The sequence below is a fragment of the Sapajus apella genome, unplaced genomic scaffold (genome assembly GCF_009761245.1).
Source record: "Sapajus apella isolate SASKATOON/1434 unplaced genomic scaffold, GSC_monkey_1.0 scaffold151, whole genome shotgun sequence".
In the NCBI taxonomy this organism is placed as follows: Eukaryota; Metazoa; Chordata; class Mammalia; order Primates; family Cebidae; genus Sapajus; species Sapajus apella.
In genome coordinates, this window is record NW_022437091.1 from 2114827 (window position 1) to 2130612 (window position 15786).

The 15786-nt window shown below is 55.1% G+C and overlaps 2 protein-coding genes across 9 annotated transcripts; one reads left to right on the forward strand and one right to left on the reverse strand.

Moving 5' to 3' along the window:
• The first annotated feature begins 479 nt into the window (after nt 1-479).
• CPNE6 (copine 6) lies at nt 480-7859 on the forward strand. 7 transcript variants are annotated; one of them, XM_032265521.1, is made up of 18 exons: nt 480-729; nt 1219-1333; nt 2591-2806; nt 3295-3474; nt 3853-3927; nt 4066-4140; nt 4306-4389; nt 4481-4570; nt 4934-5038; nt 5267-5353; nt 5602-5661; nt 5919-6052; nt 6130-6184; nt 6279-6330; nt 6656-6789; nt 6912-7148; nt 7352-7526; nt 7647-7859. In XM_032265521.1, the coding sequence occupies exons 3-17, from the start codon at nt 2591-2593 to the stop codon at nt 7487-7489; spliced, it is 1722 nt and encodes a 573-aa protein (XP_032121412.1). In that variant the 5' UTR covers nt 480-729; nt 1219-1333; the 3' UTR covers nt 7490-7526; nt 7647-7859. The 7 variants fall into 7 exon arrangements, with proteins under 7 accessions (XP_032121412.1, XP_032121417.1, XP_032121418.1 ...); XM_032265526.1 differs by having other exon boundaries at nt 2606-2806; XM_032265527.1 differs by having other exon boundaries at nt 2613-2806.
• A 2216-nt stretch (nt 7860-10075) lies between these two features.
• On the reverse strand, nt 10076-15361 carry NRL (neural retina leucine zipper). Of its 2 annotated transcripts, none has more exons than XM_032265699.1 (3): nt 15139-15361; nt 12437-12844; nt 10076-11549 (listed from the first exon to the last, which is right to left on the reverse strand). In XM_032265699.1, the coding sequence occupies exons 1-3, from the start codon at nt 15277-15279 to the stop codon at nt 11217-11219; spliced, it is 882 nt and encodes a 293-aa protein (XP_032121590.1). In that variant the 5' UTR covers nt 15280-15361; the 3' UTR covers nt 10076-11216. The 2 variants fall into 2 exon arrangements, with proteins under 2 accessions (XP_032121590.1, XP_032121591.1); XM_032265700.1 differs by having other exon boundaries at nt 12752-12844; nt 15139-15351.
• Between the last annotated feature and the right edge of the window lie 425 nt (nt 15362-15786).

Sequence of the window (15786 nt, forward strand, 5' to 3'; positions counted from 1 at the left end):
CTTCCTAATGCCTTCCCCACTCATCCATATTGCACCCCTCCCTTAATGAGCCCCCACTGCATCCTGAGCAGGTCTGTAACATTGCACCTGTCACACTTAATTGCATTGGTGTATTGGCTTATCCGGTCTCTGTCCCCCTGTTCCATATACATCTGCCTCCCCTAAGGGCAGAGGCTGTGTCTTAATCACCTGTGTAGCCCCAGCACCTGGCACAGTGCCTGACATCCAGGAGATGCTCGGTAAACAGCTGCTACATTAATACACGAGCAGCTTAAGGGGATGGAGGGTGAAGGTAAATGCTCTTGCATACTCATCACAGGCTACAATGTGCCCAAATGTCTTCACGTGTGGTTTGCAGCTCCCCAGGCAACTGCTTACTTCCCTTCCTTACTGATTTCACCAGGAATGATTTGTTTTGTTTCCTTAAGATCTGTGCATGGCACAGCCCCTCCCACAAGGATAAGGCCATATGCGTTGAATCTCGGGGGGTGTTGGGTACATTGTGGCACCGGGAAGAAGCCTTAGGAGTCAGTCCTTCAGCACATGCCCTCATGTGACCAGGATATGAGGTTGGGTGTCCTTAAGCAATTATGTCCATTTCCTGTGTCTCCTTATAAAATGGTGGCTAGGGAACTGGACACCATTCTCAAAGCGATGACGTCCAGTAAGGTATGTGATGGTTTTTAAGAAGCCCGGGAAGATCTACATTCGGCTGTATTCCGGGTTAATGTGAGTACATGTGTGACAAGGGCAGCCCAGCATTCCTGTATATGTGACTGCAGATATCCTTAGCTAGTGTAACAATGTTGAAAGTGATGTGAGAAGGGGTATGTTTCCCAATGTGTATCTGCAGGGGGGCTGTAACTGTCATGGTGTCACAGTGAGTTTATGTATTGGCGCCTGTGTGTGTCAAGATATGTGTGAGCCTGTGAGCCGTGGGTGCATGTGTCGCCATCGTTCCTCTGTGTGAATGTGTATGTGATGCACCACTGCAATGTGCGCATCTCTGTGATCCTGAGTGTGGGTGTGGTGTGAAGGGGAAGATGTGTGTCACTGTTTCTATGGGGGTCCTGCCTCCGAGCCACCCTCAGCCCGCCCTCCTCCCCCGGTTCTGTGGCTCCCTCTGAGGCTGTGGCCCTGCCCCTTCCCTCTTCTCCCTCCCAATCCATCTGTGCGGGGGGAGCTGGTGCTGCGCCCCCCCCACCCCTCCCCATCCAGGCCCCATAAATAGCAGCAGAGCCAGAGCCGGAGCCGGCGCCAGCGGCTGGAGCAGCAAGGGAGTCAGGGCCAGGGCCAGAGAGCCGGAGAGAGGAGCCCCTGACCGAGAGCCCAGGTGAGCCCACCCTTCCTCCCCGGCCCAGCCCCAGCCCAGCCCAGCTTGCCCGTCTCCATAACAACATCTCCTGGAGCCCCCAGAGAGATCCCAGCCCTGCCCAATCCCTTCACCACCACAAGCTCCTGCTTATTTCAGGGGACCCCCAAGAACTGGAAGACTTGTCGCTGGAAGGCAGAGACCCCCCTCCCCCAGCCTAGACCCACCCTCACATATCCAGAAAGGCACACATTGTGGGGAGGTCGATGCCCAGCCAGAGAAAGGTCCCAATTCTGAGGGAGGTACAGGAACTGTCACACCCTCTGGAAACGGACACACGACACCCAGGGAAGACAGACACAGAGGGTGGGGCATTCAAACACACCAAGGCACACTCACTCGGGGAAGCATGACATGGGATCAGACAGCCTCACCCTGAGATCTGTACAGACACAGATAGATGGACTGACCGGCCATGAGCTCGGGCCGGCATACCCCTGCCTGCTTCAGCCCAAGGCTTGGAACCACTGCTGGGGGAAGGTAGCATGCGTGCATCCCACGGGCAGCATGGAGGGAGCCTCGACTCCCCAAAAATCCTGTCGCTAAGAGACAGTGCCAGTGCTGCCAAGAAGTGTGAAAACAGGGGAGGTGGGGAGGGATGTGAGGCTTGTCATAGTTGGAGCTCCTGCCAGGAGCCTGAAGGAGCCTTCAGCAGAACCCTGGTCCTGCCTCCCCAGCCCACCACCCGTCCTTTTCCATCAGCTAGCCAGGAGGGGAGTAGGGGTAGGGAGTGGATAGGGATAGCCCAGCAGTGGACCTTCCAAACTGTCTCCTGCCCACTGCAGACTCCACTCCAGAGGCCCGTCCTCTTCAGACCCCAAGGACCTCTTCAGCCCCTACCCCACCCCCTTGCCCTAGTTTAGGTCCCTTGTGCCAAGACTGAGTGCGGTGCTGGCTCCAATACCAGTCGGGAAATAGCAGAAGGTGCTGAGGCAGCAGAAAGTGTAGCTCAATCGATGGCCTACGAGCCAAGACTGCCAGGAACATCCCCACCCCAACCCTTCAGCCCTCTCCAACCCCATCCACACATACCCAGGCCAGCAGCACAGAGCTTCTGTGCAGGAGTCGGAGGCTCAGGTCCTCTGCCCTCCCCTGCTCAGAGCTCTGGTGAAGCCAAGCAGAGGTCAGGAGAAGCAGGAGGTCTGTTCCCAGGGTCTAGGGAAGGAGGTTAAGGGGTGGGGCCCAGGGACACCAGAGGATAGACCCCTCTGCTGGCAGATGTTCCCTTTCCAGGGTCCAGGCCACCTGCTCTGTCCCCACAGTGACATGTCGGACCCTGAGATGGGATGGGTGCCTGAGCCCCCAACCATGACGCTGGGGGCCTCTCGGGTGGAGCTGCGGGTGTCCTGCCATGGCCTCCTGGACCGGGACACACTCACCAAACCCCACCCCTGCGTGCTGCTCAAGCTCTACTCTGATGAGCAGTGGGTGGAGGTGAGAGCAGCTCAGGTTTCTCCTTAACTAACCTGGGTTAAGTTGGGAAGGAGGGAGGCTGGGTGGGACCAGTGAAAGCCTTGCAGGGAAATGTGTGGACTCCTGGACACCTTTTCCAGGCCGTTTGGGTAACCTTGGAGATGGAGTCCCAGAGGGTCCTGAGATTGCCCCAGAGGCAGTAGGGTTGCTCCCAAAGGCCTCATGATAGCGCAGAGGATACCCAACCAGAGAAAGGTCCCAGTTTTGACGGAGGTACAGGAACTGTCACATCCTCCTGGAAATGGACATACCACTTTGGGGGAGGACAGACACAGAGGGTCCAGTGGGCAGGCAGCACCCCAAGCTCAGGGATCAGCTTAAGAAGAGAAGAGCTGGTTGCTGGTGATGTGGGGGTCTAAGAAGAGCTGGCATGACGAGGGCAGTCGAGGGCAGGGAAAAGTATCCTTGGTTCCCAGACAGCCCTCACCTCCCCTCAACCACCACCACAGGTGGAGCGCACGGAGGTGCTTCGCTCCTGTTCCAGCCCTGTCTTCTCCCGGGTGCTGGCCCTCGAGTATTTTTTTGAGGAGAAGCAGCCCCTGCAGTTCCACGTGTTTGATGCTGAGGATGGAGCCACCAGCCCCAGAAATGATACCTTCCTCGGTTCTACGGAGTGCACCTTGGGCCAGGTCTGCATTCCCAGCCTCCCCACCCCACCCTACCCTACCTCCATCAGATTTTGCCTCTGGAAGCCAAAATAAGAGACAGTATGAGCTCTATAGCTAGTTCAATCCAGCCGTGGCTCCCACATCTCTGCCGCTCACTAGCTGTGCAGCCTCAGGAAAGATACTTAACCTCTCTGAGTCTTAGTTTTCCTATCTAAAAAATGGGGTAGTCATCAGAGTGCTCCCCTCTTCAGGCTGTTGTAAAAATTGAGCCCAACTCTAGCCCAGGTTAAAATGCCAACCCTTGCAGACACTCAAAGAACATTTATTATTCCATCCCTTGTAAGTGGCGGAGGCAGATGGGGATGTCACAGCTGGGTCTCCCTCCACCTCCATCCCTAGATTGTATCACAAACCAAGGTCACTAAGCCATTACTGCTGAAGAATGGGAAGACTGCGGGCAAGTCCACCATCACGGTAGGCAAGATCACCCATACTCTTGGTCCTGACATTCAATGCCCCTGCATGGACACCCATGGTGACATCATGCCCAGCACCACCCCCACCTAAGGGAAAGGGGATGGGTGAGTCCTGCCACTTGTATCTCCCTTGCAGATCGTGGCCGAGGAGGTATCTGGCACAAATGACTATGTGCAACTCACCTTCAGAGCCCACAAGCTGGACAACAAGGTTGGAACCCCAGAGTCCAGGCCCCCAACTTCCCTGTCCATCCTAGGCCTCCCACTCAAGACGGATCCCAGAAGCCCAGGCCTGCTCCCTTCCCAATGTGAGTCCCTCCTCCGCCCTCCTTGCAACTCTCACCAGCCTCAGGGGCCCTTTCTCCTGTATTTTCAGGATCTGTTCAGCAAGTCTGACCCTTTCATGGAAATTTATAAGACCAACGGGGACCAAAGTGATCAGCTGGTCTGGAGAACTGAGGTTGGTGCCTGGGGCTATGGGGATGAAGGGAGGGAGAGCAAAATAAGAAAACCCAGACAGGAGCTGACCAACCGCTTGGTGCCTCTCCAAGGTGGTGAAGAACAACCTGAACCCCAGCTGGGAGCCGTTCCGCCTGTCCCTGCATTCCCTATGCAGCTGTGATGTCCACCGACCTCTCAAGGTGAAATCCCAACCAAGCCAGCACAGCCTGCTTAGAGGAACCAACCTGCTGTCTAAGACCTTTCCCCTGCATGCAGCAAGCCTCCCTCCTCTCCCCCATGTGATAAGCACATCCCACTGTGGGATAAATAACAGGTCACAGCTCAGTGTTAAACTTCCCACATGTGTGCCTGTTATCAGTGGCCAAAGTCCCTGGCAGATTGAGCCAAAGAGCAAAGTTCAGCAGGTGGCCTCTCTGGGCAAGTTGAGGATATCTGTTTGGACCTCGAGACCATGAGGCCCTTACCTTCCTGAGTCCCCCTGCCCCCCATGAACACCGCAGAGCATCTCCAACCTGACCCCACCCCTCCCCCTGTCTTCTCAGTTCCTGGTGTATGACTATGATTCCAGTGGGAAACATGACTTCATCGGCGAGTTCACCAGCACTTTCCAGGAGATGCAGGAAGGGACGGCAAACCCTGGGCAGGAGGTGCCACAAATATCCCACCCCCAGAATCCCACCCAGATCCCTGGGAGAATCCTGAGGGTGATGCTGAAGAGATCACTATATGTGATAGTAGGTGGAGAGGGTGGAAAGCACCTGGCCTCAGCTGAAGGATAGAGCCATGGGGATCTTGCTCTGGGAGGCTCTGCTGGAAGGGGGAAAGAGGGGTCACCTAATGGACTTGTGACCCTGAGCTTGTGGGGTGGGGTCTAGATGCAGTGGGACTGTATCAACCCCAAGTATCGGGACAAGAAGAAGAATTACAAGAGCTCAGGGACAGTAGTGCTGGCGCAGTGCGCGGTAAATTTTACTTCCTGCTTCAACCCTTACCCCAGCCCCTGCCCCTACCATACTCTCAGATTCAACCCTTCCCTTGTTTCAAAGACCAGTTTCTCTGCTTCTGGGAACTAGAAATCCTAGCCCTATCTCACCCCCAACTGCAACCCAAAAAACTCTGGCTCCCGCATGTTCCCCACTGAAGCCCTACCCAAGCTCCCTCCTCAAAGGACCACCCTATCCCCTCGCCTTACCCTTCTCCCTTCCTCCAGGTAGAGAAAGTGCACACCTTCCTGGATTACATCATGGGTGGCTGCCAGATCAGCTTCACGGTAAAGACCCAGAGGGTGGGCACACAGGCAAGAGGGAGGGGCTGAGTGCATAAAGAAGGGAAGGAGAATCTCCACTGCCTCCACTTGGGCTGCTAATAAGCCTTGGCATTGTCAGCTTATGCCCTCGGATCACAAAACAGCCACGTGTAGCCTTGCCCACACTCATCCTAGTCCTCTATCCAGATCCAGCTCTGGCCTAGGCTCCCTGGTGGCTCTCAGGGCTGCCATGGCCTTTTTCCCACCCGCACCCCACCCAGGTGGCCATCGACTTCACCGCCTCCAATGGGGACCCGAGGAGCAGCCAGTCCCTGCACTGCCTCAGCCCTCGACAGCCCAACCACTACCTGCAGGCCCTGCGTGCAGTGGGAGGCATCTGCCAGGACTATGACAGGTAGGAGGAAGTGGGGTGGGAGGGAACAGGCAGGGAGGCCTTGCCCGATGGACCCCACAGCCTTTTCTTCTCCCCAGTGATAAGCGGTTCCCAGCTTTTGGCTTTGGGGCTCGAATCCCCCCCAACTTTGAGGTAGGCTGATGTGAGAGAAGGAAAGAGATGGGGGTGGGGCTTGTCAGACAGGAAGGAAAGGCAGGCCCTCACAGCTCCTGCCTTGCCTGCGCAGGTGTCCCATGACTTTGCTATCAACTTTGACCCGGAAAATCCTGAATGTGAAGGTAAGAGGGGAGATTTTCACCTGCCCCGTCTCCCCCCAGACACACCCCACACAGGGGAACAGACTTTATTTCCAGGGGCCCAGCTCCCTGTCCCTTCCACCCATCCCAGACCTGTCTGCATCAGGTGAGGCTTCCAGGGCCAAGGCCCTGCATCTTCCCTCCAAGCTCTCCCCACCAAGGGACTATCCAACTCTCCCACTGCTCAGTGAAGTAACTCAAGGGGGATGGCAGTCCTCAGACCTGGAGGCACTTCCTTGCTTTGAGGAGTGTCAGGAGGGTCCCTTGCTCATTTTTACCAGCTTTCACCACTTCTCTTCACCCACAGAGATCTCAGGGGTCATCGCCTCCTACCGTCGTTGCCTGCCCCAGATCCAGCTCTATGGCCCCACCAACGTGGCCCCTATCATCAACCGTGTGGCTGAGCCAGCCCAGCGGGAGCAGAGCACCGGCCAAGCCACGGTAAGAGGAGCTGCCCCATGTGTCTTCAAGTGGTGCCAGGCCAGGGCCTGCACATTTGTGGAAATGGTGTCAACACCCTTGCACACAAAGCCAACCCTTCCGCCCTCTCTGCTGGCCCTCAGAAATACTCGGTGCTACTGGTGCTCACTGACGGTGTGGTGAGTGACATGGCCGAGACCCGCGCTGCCATCGTGCGTGCCTCCCGCCTGCCCATGTCCATCATCATCGTGGGTGTGGGCAATGCTGACTTCTCCGACATGCGACTGCTGGATGGCGATGACGGACCCTTGCGCTGCCCCCGAGGGATGCCTGCAGCCCGAGACATTGTCCAGTTCGTGCCCTTCCGAGACTTCAAGGATGTAAGTCCCCTGGGCCCCTTCTGGCTGAAGGACTCCCTGGTTTCTCATGTCCCCAAATCTGACCTTCATCTTCCACCATTTGATGTCCTGCTAAGGAGGATGGAGCCCAGCTGGCCACCCTGAAGCCCTACCCCTCCCTCAGCTGACCCTGCCTCCCCTACTCTTCCTCCCACCCCTAACCACATCGCTGTTCCCACCCCCAGGCTGCCCCCTCTGCACTCGCCAAGTGTGTCCTGGCGGAGGTGCCGCGGCAGGTGGTGGAGTACTACGCCAGCCAGGGCATCAGCCCCGGGGCTCCCAGGCCCTGCACACTGGCCACGACTCCCAGCCCTAGCCCGTGACTGCCACCCTCCGGACCGACATTCCCTCAGCCTCTCAGTGAGTCCTGGGGGGCCCAAAGGAGTGGACATAGAGGGTGCAAAGTAGGGCTTGGTAGAGCCCATCTAGGCTGGATGTAGTGTAGAAGAGAGTGCTTATGACTCTCCCACCCCCTCCCAGGTGCCTGTCCTGACCCTCCTGACTCCAGTGACCAATGCTTCCACCTCTTGGACCAGCTGTGCCCCTTGGGTCCTGGACGTGAGTGGTGGGCCCTGCTCCCATCTCTCCAAACCCCATACCCTTTAATGCTGTGGCCCCTCAGTGACTTCTTTGGGTGATCCTGACTTTCTGGCCGTTAATAAAGAGAACCGCTCCTAGCACCTCAACCTCTAACCATCATGCCTCAGATGCCCACTGGGCAGCCTGCAGCACCCCCCGACACACACCATAAGAAATGAGGACCAGCACCTTTCAAAATCTGAGCCAGCGCTCCCCAGGGAGTCTGCTGTCTCTGCAGTCTTACCCCAACTATGTGCCAGTGGGGTCTGAGGAATCCCCATCCTCACCTCCCAACCCCAGGGGGTCTGGGCACCATGGGGGTTAATTACAGAAGCTAGGGGGATAATTAGGGGCTGTCACAGGGGCAGGCTGATGCTTTCTTATAGCTGTCTCCAGAGAGGCCCTGCTAAGTCTTCCAGGAGCTGAACCCCAGACCCCACACAGCTGTGGGGCAGGCCTAGAACGGGTGCTGGGGGTACTGAAGGAGGGCAGCAGGTCTGCTAGTGAGTTGGGAACATAGTGGGGCATGTAAGGCCTGTACAGCCTGATTTCCTGGGTGTGTAAATGTGTGTGTTCATGGCCTTAATGGGTCACACTCATGGACTCAGGGATGTGCCATGCATGAACACATACACACACGTTCACACACTTAGTGATCACATCAGCAACAACAGTAAATATTATTGTTTAGCATGTGTCAACTTTATGTTAAGTGCTTATTTAAATGCACTTATTCTCAGTAGGTAGTTACCATTATTTTCACAATTTTTCTGATGATCAGGTAAGGCTTGAGTTTACCCCACCCAGGGTTAAAAAACTGGTAGAACCACAACTTGAAACAGGATCTTACTCTGCCGCCCAGGCTGGAGTGCAGTGGCAATGATTATGGTTCACTGCAGCCCCGAACTCCTGGGCTCTAGTGATCCTTCCATCTTAGCCTCCTGAGTAGCTGAGACTCCAGGTGAATGCCATTACATCTGAATTATTTTATTTATTTTTTTTTTTTTGGTAGAGATAGCGTTCTCATTATTTTGCCCAGGCTGGTCTCAAACTTCCTCCTTGGCCTCCCAAAGTGTTGGGATTACAGGCATGAACCATTGCGCCCCACCTAAAGCACCACTCTTTTTTTTTTTGTGTTTGCTCCCTTGCACCTCCGCCTCCTGGGTTCAAGCAATTCTCCTGCCTCAGCCTCCCGAGTAGCTGGGATTACAGGCATGCGCCACCAAGCCCAGCTAATTTTGTATTTTTAGTAGAGACGCGGTTTCTCCATGTTGGTCAGGCTGGTCTTGAACTCCTGACCTCAGGTGATCTGCCCAGCTGGGCCTCCCAAAGTGCTGGGATTACAGGTGTAAGCCACTGCATCTGCCTGCAACTTTTTTTTTAAGCATATTCAGGTGACCCAGGAGTATCATTCTGAGACCCAGGTATGTGTACTGTATATGTGGCCTAGTTGTATGCTCAGATGCCTATAGATGGGTCTGTCTGCCTTTGTGTGCCATGCAGGTAAGAAAAGTGAACCAGAAAGCAGTGGCTCTGAATTACAGCTCCAGGGCAGGCAAGGATAGACACAGGTGAAATTCAGAGTGAGAGAAAAAGAGCTGGGTTCCTGAAAGGACCCTCCCTGCCCCATCCTCTCCCTTCAACAATTAGTGTGGAAGGAGATGAAGAAAGAGAAGCTAAGGTCTGTGAGTCCATCAGAGAGAGAATCCAGAGCCAGAGAGCCAGTGGCCAATGGTGGGGAAAGGAGAGGAGACAAGAGAAATTCTGACAGCAATGGAGGAGAGGACTCCCATTGCAGGCTCCTAAGTGGAGGAGGGATGAGCTGGGATAGAGGAGGGGTAAGAGGGAGCAAGAACTGTGATGGGAAGAGAAGAGACAGCTGGGTAGGGGGTGGAAAGAGGGGGTAGAAAGGAAGAGGGGCATATGGAAGCCTCTTCCCCCATGCCCGAACACTTCTCCCATTTATTATGTCCAGTAGATGACAGATGACAGTAACCGGTGAGGTGGCTACTCCCAGCACAATGCCTGTGCTCTGCCCAGAGGCCACACCTGCCCCTCCTTAGGCTGCTGAACTGGAGGGCTGGGTTACCATGGCAACCGTGAGACCTGGAAAGCCACAGACAAGGGCAAGCTGGGCCACTGCAGCTTCTGAATTTTGTGGTGGTGGTGAGAGGGGAGGATCCATCTGTTCCAATGCCTGCCCCTCCACCCCATTTCCATTGGCTCCCCATAACAGATGTGCCACTCAGCTCCAGGTGGGGACTTCCCTTTCTCTCACTCACTCTCTCTCCCTCTCCCACACACAGACACACAAAAACAGTAGCCTGAAGCAAGGATAAAGAATGAACGCTTCTTAAATTGCAAGAACATTTAGCCGATCGCATTAGAATTCTGCCTGGACTTCAAGTTTAATTCACAAAAGCTGCACTCTCTCAGCTCCTTGTCATCCCGGAAGAAGTCTTGCCCCAGCACTTAGAGAGGGAGGTGGGAGGCAGGAGCACCCTGTGCAGGTCTGGAGAACCAGGCAGCCTGGAGGGAGCTGCAGAGAACCCATGTATGTGCTCACAGAGAAGCCAGGCTCCCTAACCTGAGCTGCACATCCCCTGCCTAGGCTGCAGTGGGAAACTGGAGCAGGATAGGAGGTGCCATTGGCAAGACTGTCTTGGGGACTTCTTGGGGAGACCACTGGGACTTCCACACTGGGGAGATGCCAGAAATGGAAAAGTATCAGCTATTATCCAATCCAAATGAGAATTAGATGAAGTAACACAGGCTCAGGAAGCAATCGATTTGCTCAAGGTGACAGGGGGATCCCATGGAAGAGCTGGGACTAGCACCCAGGTTTCCAGACTTCTGCACAGGGCTCTCTCCCCGCCCACACCAACAACCCCCAGAGCTCACTCATCAGGCCTTTGCCATTCTGGATCCTGGAGACCACAGAGTTGGGCAGGAGAAAAGCATTTTAGATAGAGTTCCCAGTCTGTCTAGCTGCTGGGCATTGAAATCTTGAAATGCCTTAGTGCTAAAATGGGGAGGTTACAAGCTTCAGAATGAAAATACAGCCTCATTGCTAATTACAGCTTTAATGTGTTACAGGTTGAAAACCTTGAATTAGAAACTAAACTGAGGTGGGAGCTGCATCCCTCCCCCACCTCCCATTCACTGTGTCACCACACTTCCACCCCCCAGTGCCTAGCACCGGTCCCTGCAGAGCTCAGCGTGCTAGTCATGTGGGCCGGGTTTCTGTGTACGACCTGCGTAAGGGGAGGGGACCCCTCTCCAAAAAATGTCCAGCATCTAAACTCGGGCATGACTTGAGAACCCAAAACCTTTGGGGATATTTGTGTGGTCATACAGGGCGTGGCTTGGACCACAAGGCGCTCTGATAACGACGCAGAGAACCATGCAGCAGCCTCCTGGGCGTTGCCATCCCATCCAGCCCCGACTACACCACAGGGTGCCCGGAACTGCTCAGAGGAAGAGGTGGGAGGGGTCCCCGGACTCGGGGCCGCTCGAGGTTAGCCGGTCACAGCGAGCCTTGTAGAGATCGCGCTCCCGGGCCAGGCGGGCCACTTCGGCCCTCAGCGCGTCCAGCTGGGCCGCCAGGCGGGCGCGCTCGGCCTCCAGCCCGCGCCGCTGCTGCAGCCGCTTGGAGCGACAGGCCTGCGCGTAGCCGCGGTTCTTCAGCGTGCGGCGCCTCTGCTTCAGCCGCAGCGCCTCGTCGCGCCCGCAGCCCCGCAGCTGCCGGTTTAGCTCCCGAACAGACATCGAGACCAGCGCCGCGTCGGAAAACCGCTCGGCCAGCTGCGGAGGGAGAGTGCACGGACGGGGTCAGCGCCGGGTCGCACCGACTGGGCCCTGCTACGTGGCCCCGCCCCCGGACGGCCCCGCCCCGCCCCGGCTCCCACCTTCACCGGGATGCTCACGCTTCCACAGAGTCCGTTTCGGTGCAGACCCCGCCCCAGGCCCCGACGCTCCCTGGTCCCTCCAGCTGAGCGTTGCTTGAGCCGGGCGGGCGCCCCACGGTGCACGGCCACGGTCAGGCGAGCCCATCGCGAACCTGAACCCCGGGCCCCTCTCTGAGGTCCCCGGCATCCCGCTCCAGGCCAGGGTGTGTCCAGTGGACCCACACCCAGACACCCCCCAACCCTCCAACGCTCTGCGTTTCCCTGTCCTGAAACCCGCAACCTGGTGACCCTCACGGGATTTGGATTACATCCTAATGCCCTCAACACCCCCACCTGTGTCTGTAATTAATAGGATGAGTCCCAATCCTTCCTGAGAAGGTTGGGGGCTGGGAAGCCCGAAGTCTTGAAAAGGCCAATTTAAACCAGTCTTAACCCGGCTCCATTCCACAGGTACCCCTTTCCCTGGTTTCCACACACGGTGTGTCTGTTTACCTCCCAGAGTCGCCCACTCCCCAGCTCAATTCTTCCCTTTGGGTCCTCTGCTACTCTTATCTTCTCCCTGCTCCTCCTGGTTCAGCCTACTCATTTCTCTCCATTTTGAGAAAAGGGGGAGAAGCAGAATGTAGTTTTCTCCAACTGTTTTCTTTCAAGGGACCTTCTTCCCTTCTCCTGCCCTCTGTCCATTGTCCCAGTCCATAACCCACTCCGGGAGCTCCCCCTCCTCTCTTGGGCAGTCCTCCTCCCTCGGCCTCCCTCCCCCAGGCCAGCTTGCTGACCACTCACCTGGACGTGCTGGGCTCCTGTCTCCTCTGGGCTCCCCGGGTAGTAGCCATGGGGCCCATCAACAGGGATTGGGCCCTGACCCTGCAGCAGCTCCATGGCCTCTTCAGGACTCAGCCCCAGTGCCTCCCCCGCCCCCAGCTGCTGCTGCAGGGTAGCCAGCCAGTACAGCTCCTCCAGGCCTGGCCGGGAGCCCTCGGTCGCCCCCACCATGCCTGGTTCACTGAAAGTGGGTGAAGGAGGCACTGAGCTGTAAGGTGTGGAGCCTAGTGAGGCTGTAGGGGGGCCAGGTCGCCCCTCAGAGGGCTCCCGCTTTACCTCGAACTTCATCAAGTCAAAGTCATTGACATATTCCATGGCCAGGGGGCTGGGGGGCAGGGCCATTCTGGAGCTGGGCTGGGAGGAGTGCACCTGCAAAGAGGAGGAGAGGTCTGGAGCACATGGAGACCACCTGCCATTCCCTCTTCACCAAGTCCCTCTTCCCTCAAAGCCTAAGTGCCCTGGAGCAAGAGTTCGGGAAAGCCAGAGGGTTGGTGCAGCTCTGTCCACTTCACAGTCCCCCCTAGGCTGCAGAGCAACCTTTCAGGGGCAGGGGCTTCTGACAGGAGACAAGCAGCTGAAGGCCTGAAGGAGGAAGAGGACAGCACAGCCTCTCACCTCACTTGATACTTCAGGATCTATGAAAAACAATAGCAGTATGGCAGTGCTCCCAACCCTGGTGCTGAGACATGCCGAGAAGTCTGTCATCTCAAGAGGCATCATTCCATTTCCAAGCCATTTTTTAAAATTGCTTAATTAACTGTGACAGAGTAAGTGTATATTTTAGGACAGTGGGAAGGCATGTATGCTGTTAGTTTTAAGATACAAGGATAGTGTGCTGTTACACCTCTCTGTCTCTCAAAGGACTTAGGGCAGTACCTTGCCTCTTGAAGACCCTCAGTGTACATTTGTTCCATGGATTAATCAATCAATGAATCCCTTTTGTAGGAGCAAGAAGCTTTATGTAGAAAAAAAAGAAAGGTCCTAGAATTAGTTCTATAAAGATCAGGATCGGCTGGGCGCGGTGGCTCAAGCCTCTAATCCCAGCACTTTGGGAGGCCGAGGCGGGTGGATCACGAGGTCAAGAGATCGAGACCATCCTGGTCAACACAGTGAAACCCCGTCTCTACTAAAAATACAAAAAATTAGCTGGGCATGGTGGCGCGTGCCTGTAATCCCAGCTACTCAGGAGGCTGAGGCAGGAGAATTGCCTGAACCCAGGAGGCGGAGGTTGCGGTGAGCCGAGATTGCGCCATTGCACTCCAGCCTGGGTAACAAGAGCAAAACTCCGTCTCAAAATAAATAAATAAATAAATAAATAAATAAAAATTAAAAAAAAAGATCAGGATCAACTGGCCACCATCTTTCCTCAAGGCCAGTCTCTCCAAGGGGAACCAACCAAGATTGATTTTCCTTCTTCTATTCAGAACTTGCTATGTTGTGAGAACTCGAGCAGATCACCTTCACCCTTCCAACCCATTTTCCTTTTTTCCCTCTGTTCAGTGAGGGAAGTTAGACTTTGTAACATATACCAAAGAGTGTTCTCTGGAACACGGATTCTGAGCAATACTCATGAAGAGGTCTGCCCTCAGATAATTTTGAGAAATGTTGCCTCCTATCCCTACCTCTTACACATTCATATAGCACAAGAGCATATTAACCTGAGTGATCCTTTAGTAAACCATCTGTTCAAGTTCAACACAAAGTGTCCTAAACTTATGTCATCAAGGAACTCTCTGTCTGTTATCAACCATGGGGCACATGTTCACCTTAGGAACTTCTGGCCGGGGGACCTCAGATATCCTCACCAGTCTGGATGTCCAAGCTCTAGTCAAGTTCCCAATTCCAGTAACTCCCACCCCATCCCCAGAAGAGGCGTGGCAGGGAGTGCTCATCCCCAGGGCTTAGACTTCCACTCCTTCTTTTTTTTTTTTTTTTTTTGAGACGGAGTCTCGCTCTGTTACCAAGCTGGAGTGCCGTGGCATGATCTCAGCTCACTGCAACCTCCGCCTCCCAGGTTCAAGCAATTCTCCTGCTTCAGCCTCCTGAGTAGCTGGGACTACAGGCACACGCCACCATGCCCAGCTAATTTTTGTAGTTTTAGTAGAGACAGGGTTTCACCATATTGGCCAGGATGGTCTCGATCTCATGACTTCGTGATCCGTCCACTTAGGCCTCCCAAAGTGCTGGGATTACAGGCATGAGCCACCGCTCCCGGCCAGACTTCCACTCCTTCTTGCCTAGGTAGCCCTCTTTCCAATCACGTCTCCGCACCCCAGGCTTTACCCAGAGAGGCAAGAGGAAGACCCAGGCCTCTCTCTTCCTGTTCCAGGGCGAGGTTGCCGCCCTCTCCATTAAACCTGTCACCCTTGAGAGGACAGAGGGGATGGAAACAGACACAGATTAAAGGAACTGGGCCTTGGCAGACGTGATGGTGAGACACTGAGAGAGGTATCCAGAAAGAATTGAATGTACAGAAGGGGTAGTAGGGAAGGTTGTTTCTCTTTCTGATGTGATAGCAGTGAGAGACTCAGGCCAGCCAGGGTGGGAATAGAGTAGGGTACCAAAGTGTGACGATTTTTGGAAACACAAAACAAAGAGCAGGTGATGAAAGAGGAGCTCTAGGCAAGCGGCCTGGCACCCAGGTAGGTCCTGGAAATACTCACTTTAGGGATGCCAGAGAGGATGTGGTCAGTTCCAGAGCCAGGCAGGCACAGCTTCCCGGGAGACTGAAGTCTCCATGGAGCAGGGTCTGGTGCCTCTCTGCTCAGCTCCAGGGGGCTTTGGGCACAGAGCCCAAAGGGCATTCTTAAAGGGCCAGCTCTCTGAGGTCATCTGTGGTCCTGAGGCCTCTAACCAATGAGGTAAGGAGATCATTTGCATATCTTATTGGCCTGGGGTTGGGGGGAAATGGAGAGAGAGGAGAGTCCAAGTATGTTTGTTCTCAAAGAAGGAAAGGGGGCATCTTCCCCAACAAAGCTCCTCACTGATGATCCAGCTCCTGAGTGCTCAGTTTCCCAGTTCAGACAGCTACATGGTCCTCAACCACCACCCTTCCACATGAACACAACCCTCAGCCCTAGTCATGGGTAGCCTGGAAAAGAGAGCCAGACAAGCTGCCAGCACCCCCACCTTCATCAATGTCTTTGGAGACTATAAGCTTTCCCAGGCCCACTCTCGCCTGGCCTATTGGGTCTGATTCCTAATTTGAAGAATCCTCACATTTCTGCCTCTGCCCCACCTTTACGCTGACTGGTCTTATGCTCCTCATAGCCATTGCATCAGAAAAGAAAGCAACTTTTCCCACAGGGGAT

Excerpts from the sequence above, each read along its gene's own strand:
- CPNE6 (XM_032265521.1), top strand. The coding sequence starts at position 2,591 with ATGTTCCCTTTCCAGGGTCCAGGCCACCTGCTCTGTCCCCACAGTGAC. Across the intron at positions 4,571-4,933 it reads ATGTCCACCGACCTCTCAAG|TTCCTGGTGTATGACTATGA; the intron begins GTGAAATCCCAA and ends CTGTCTTCTCAG. Across the intron at positions 6,185-6,278 it reads GAATCCCCCCCAACTTTGAG|GTGTCCCATGACTTTGCTAT; the intron begins GTAGGCTGATGT and ends TTGCCTGCGCAG.
- NRL (XM_032265699.1), bottom strand. The coding sequence starts at position 15,279 with ATGCCCTTTGGGCTCTGTGCCCAAAGCCCCCTGGAGCTGAGCAGAGAG. Across the intron at positions 12,845-15,138 it reads TCCTCTCTGGCATCCCTAAA|GTGCACTCCTCCCAGCCCAG; the intron begins GTGAGTATTTCC and ends TCCTCTTTGCAG. Across the intron at positions 11,550-12,436 it reads CAGGAGCCCAGCACGTCCAG|CTGGCCGAGCGGTTTTCCGA; the intron begins GTGAGTGGTCAG and ends CTCCCTCCGCAG.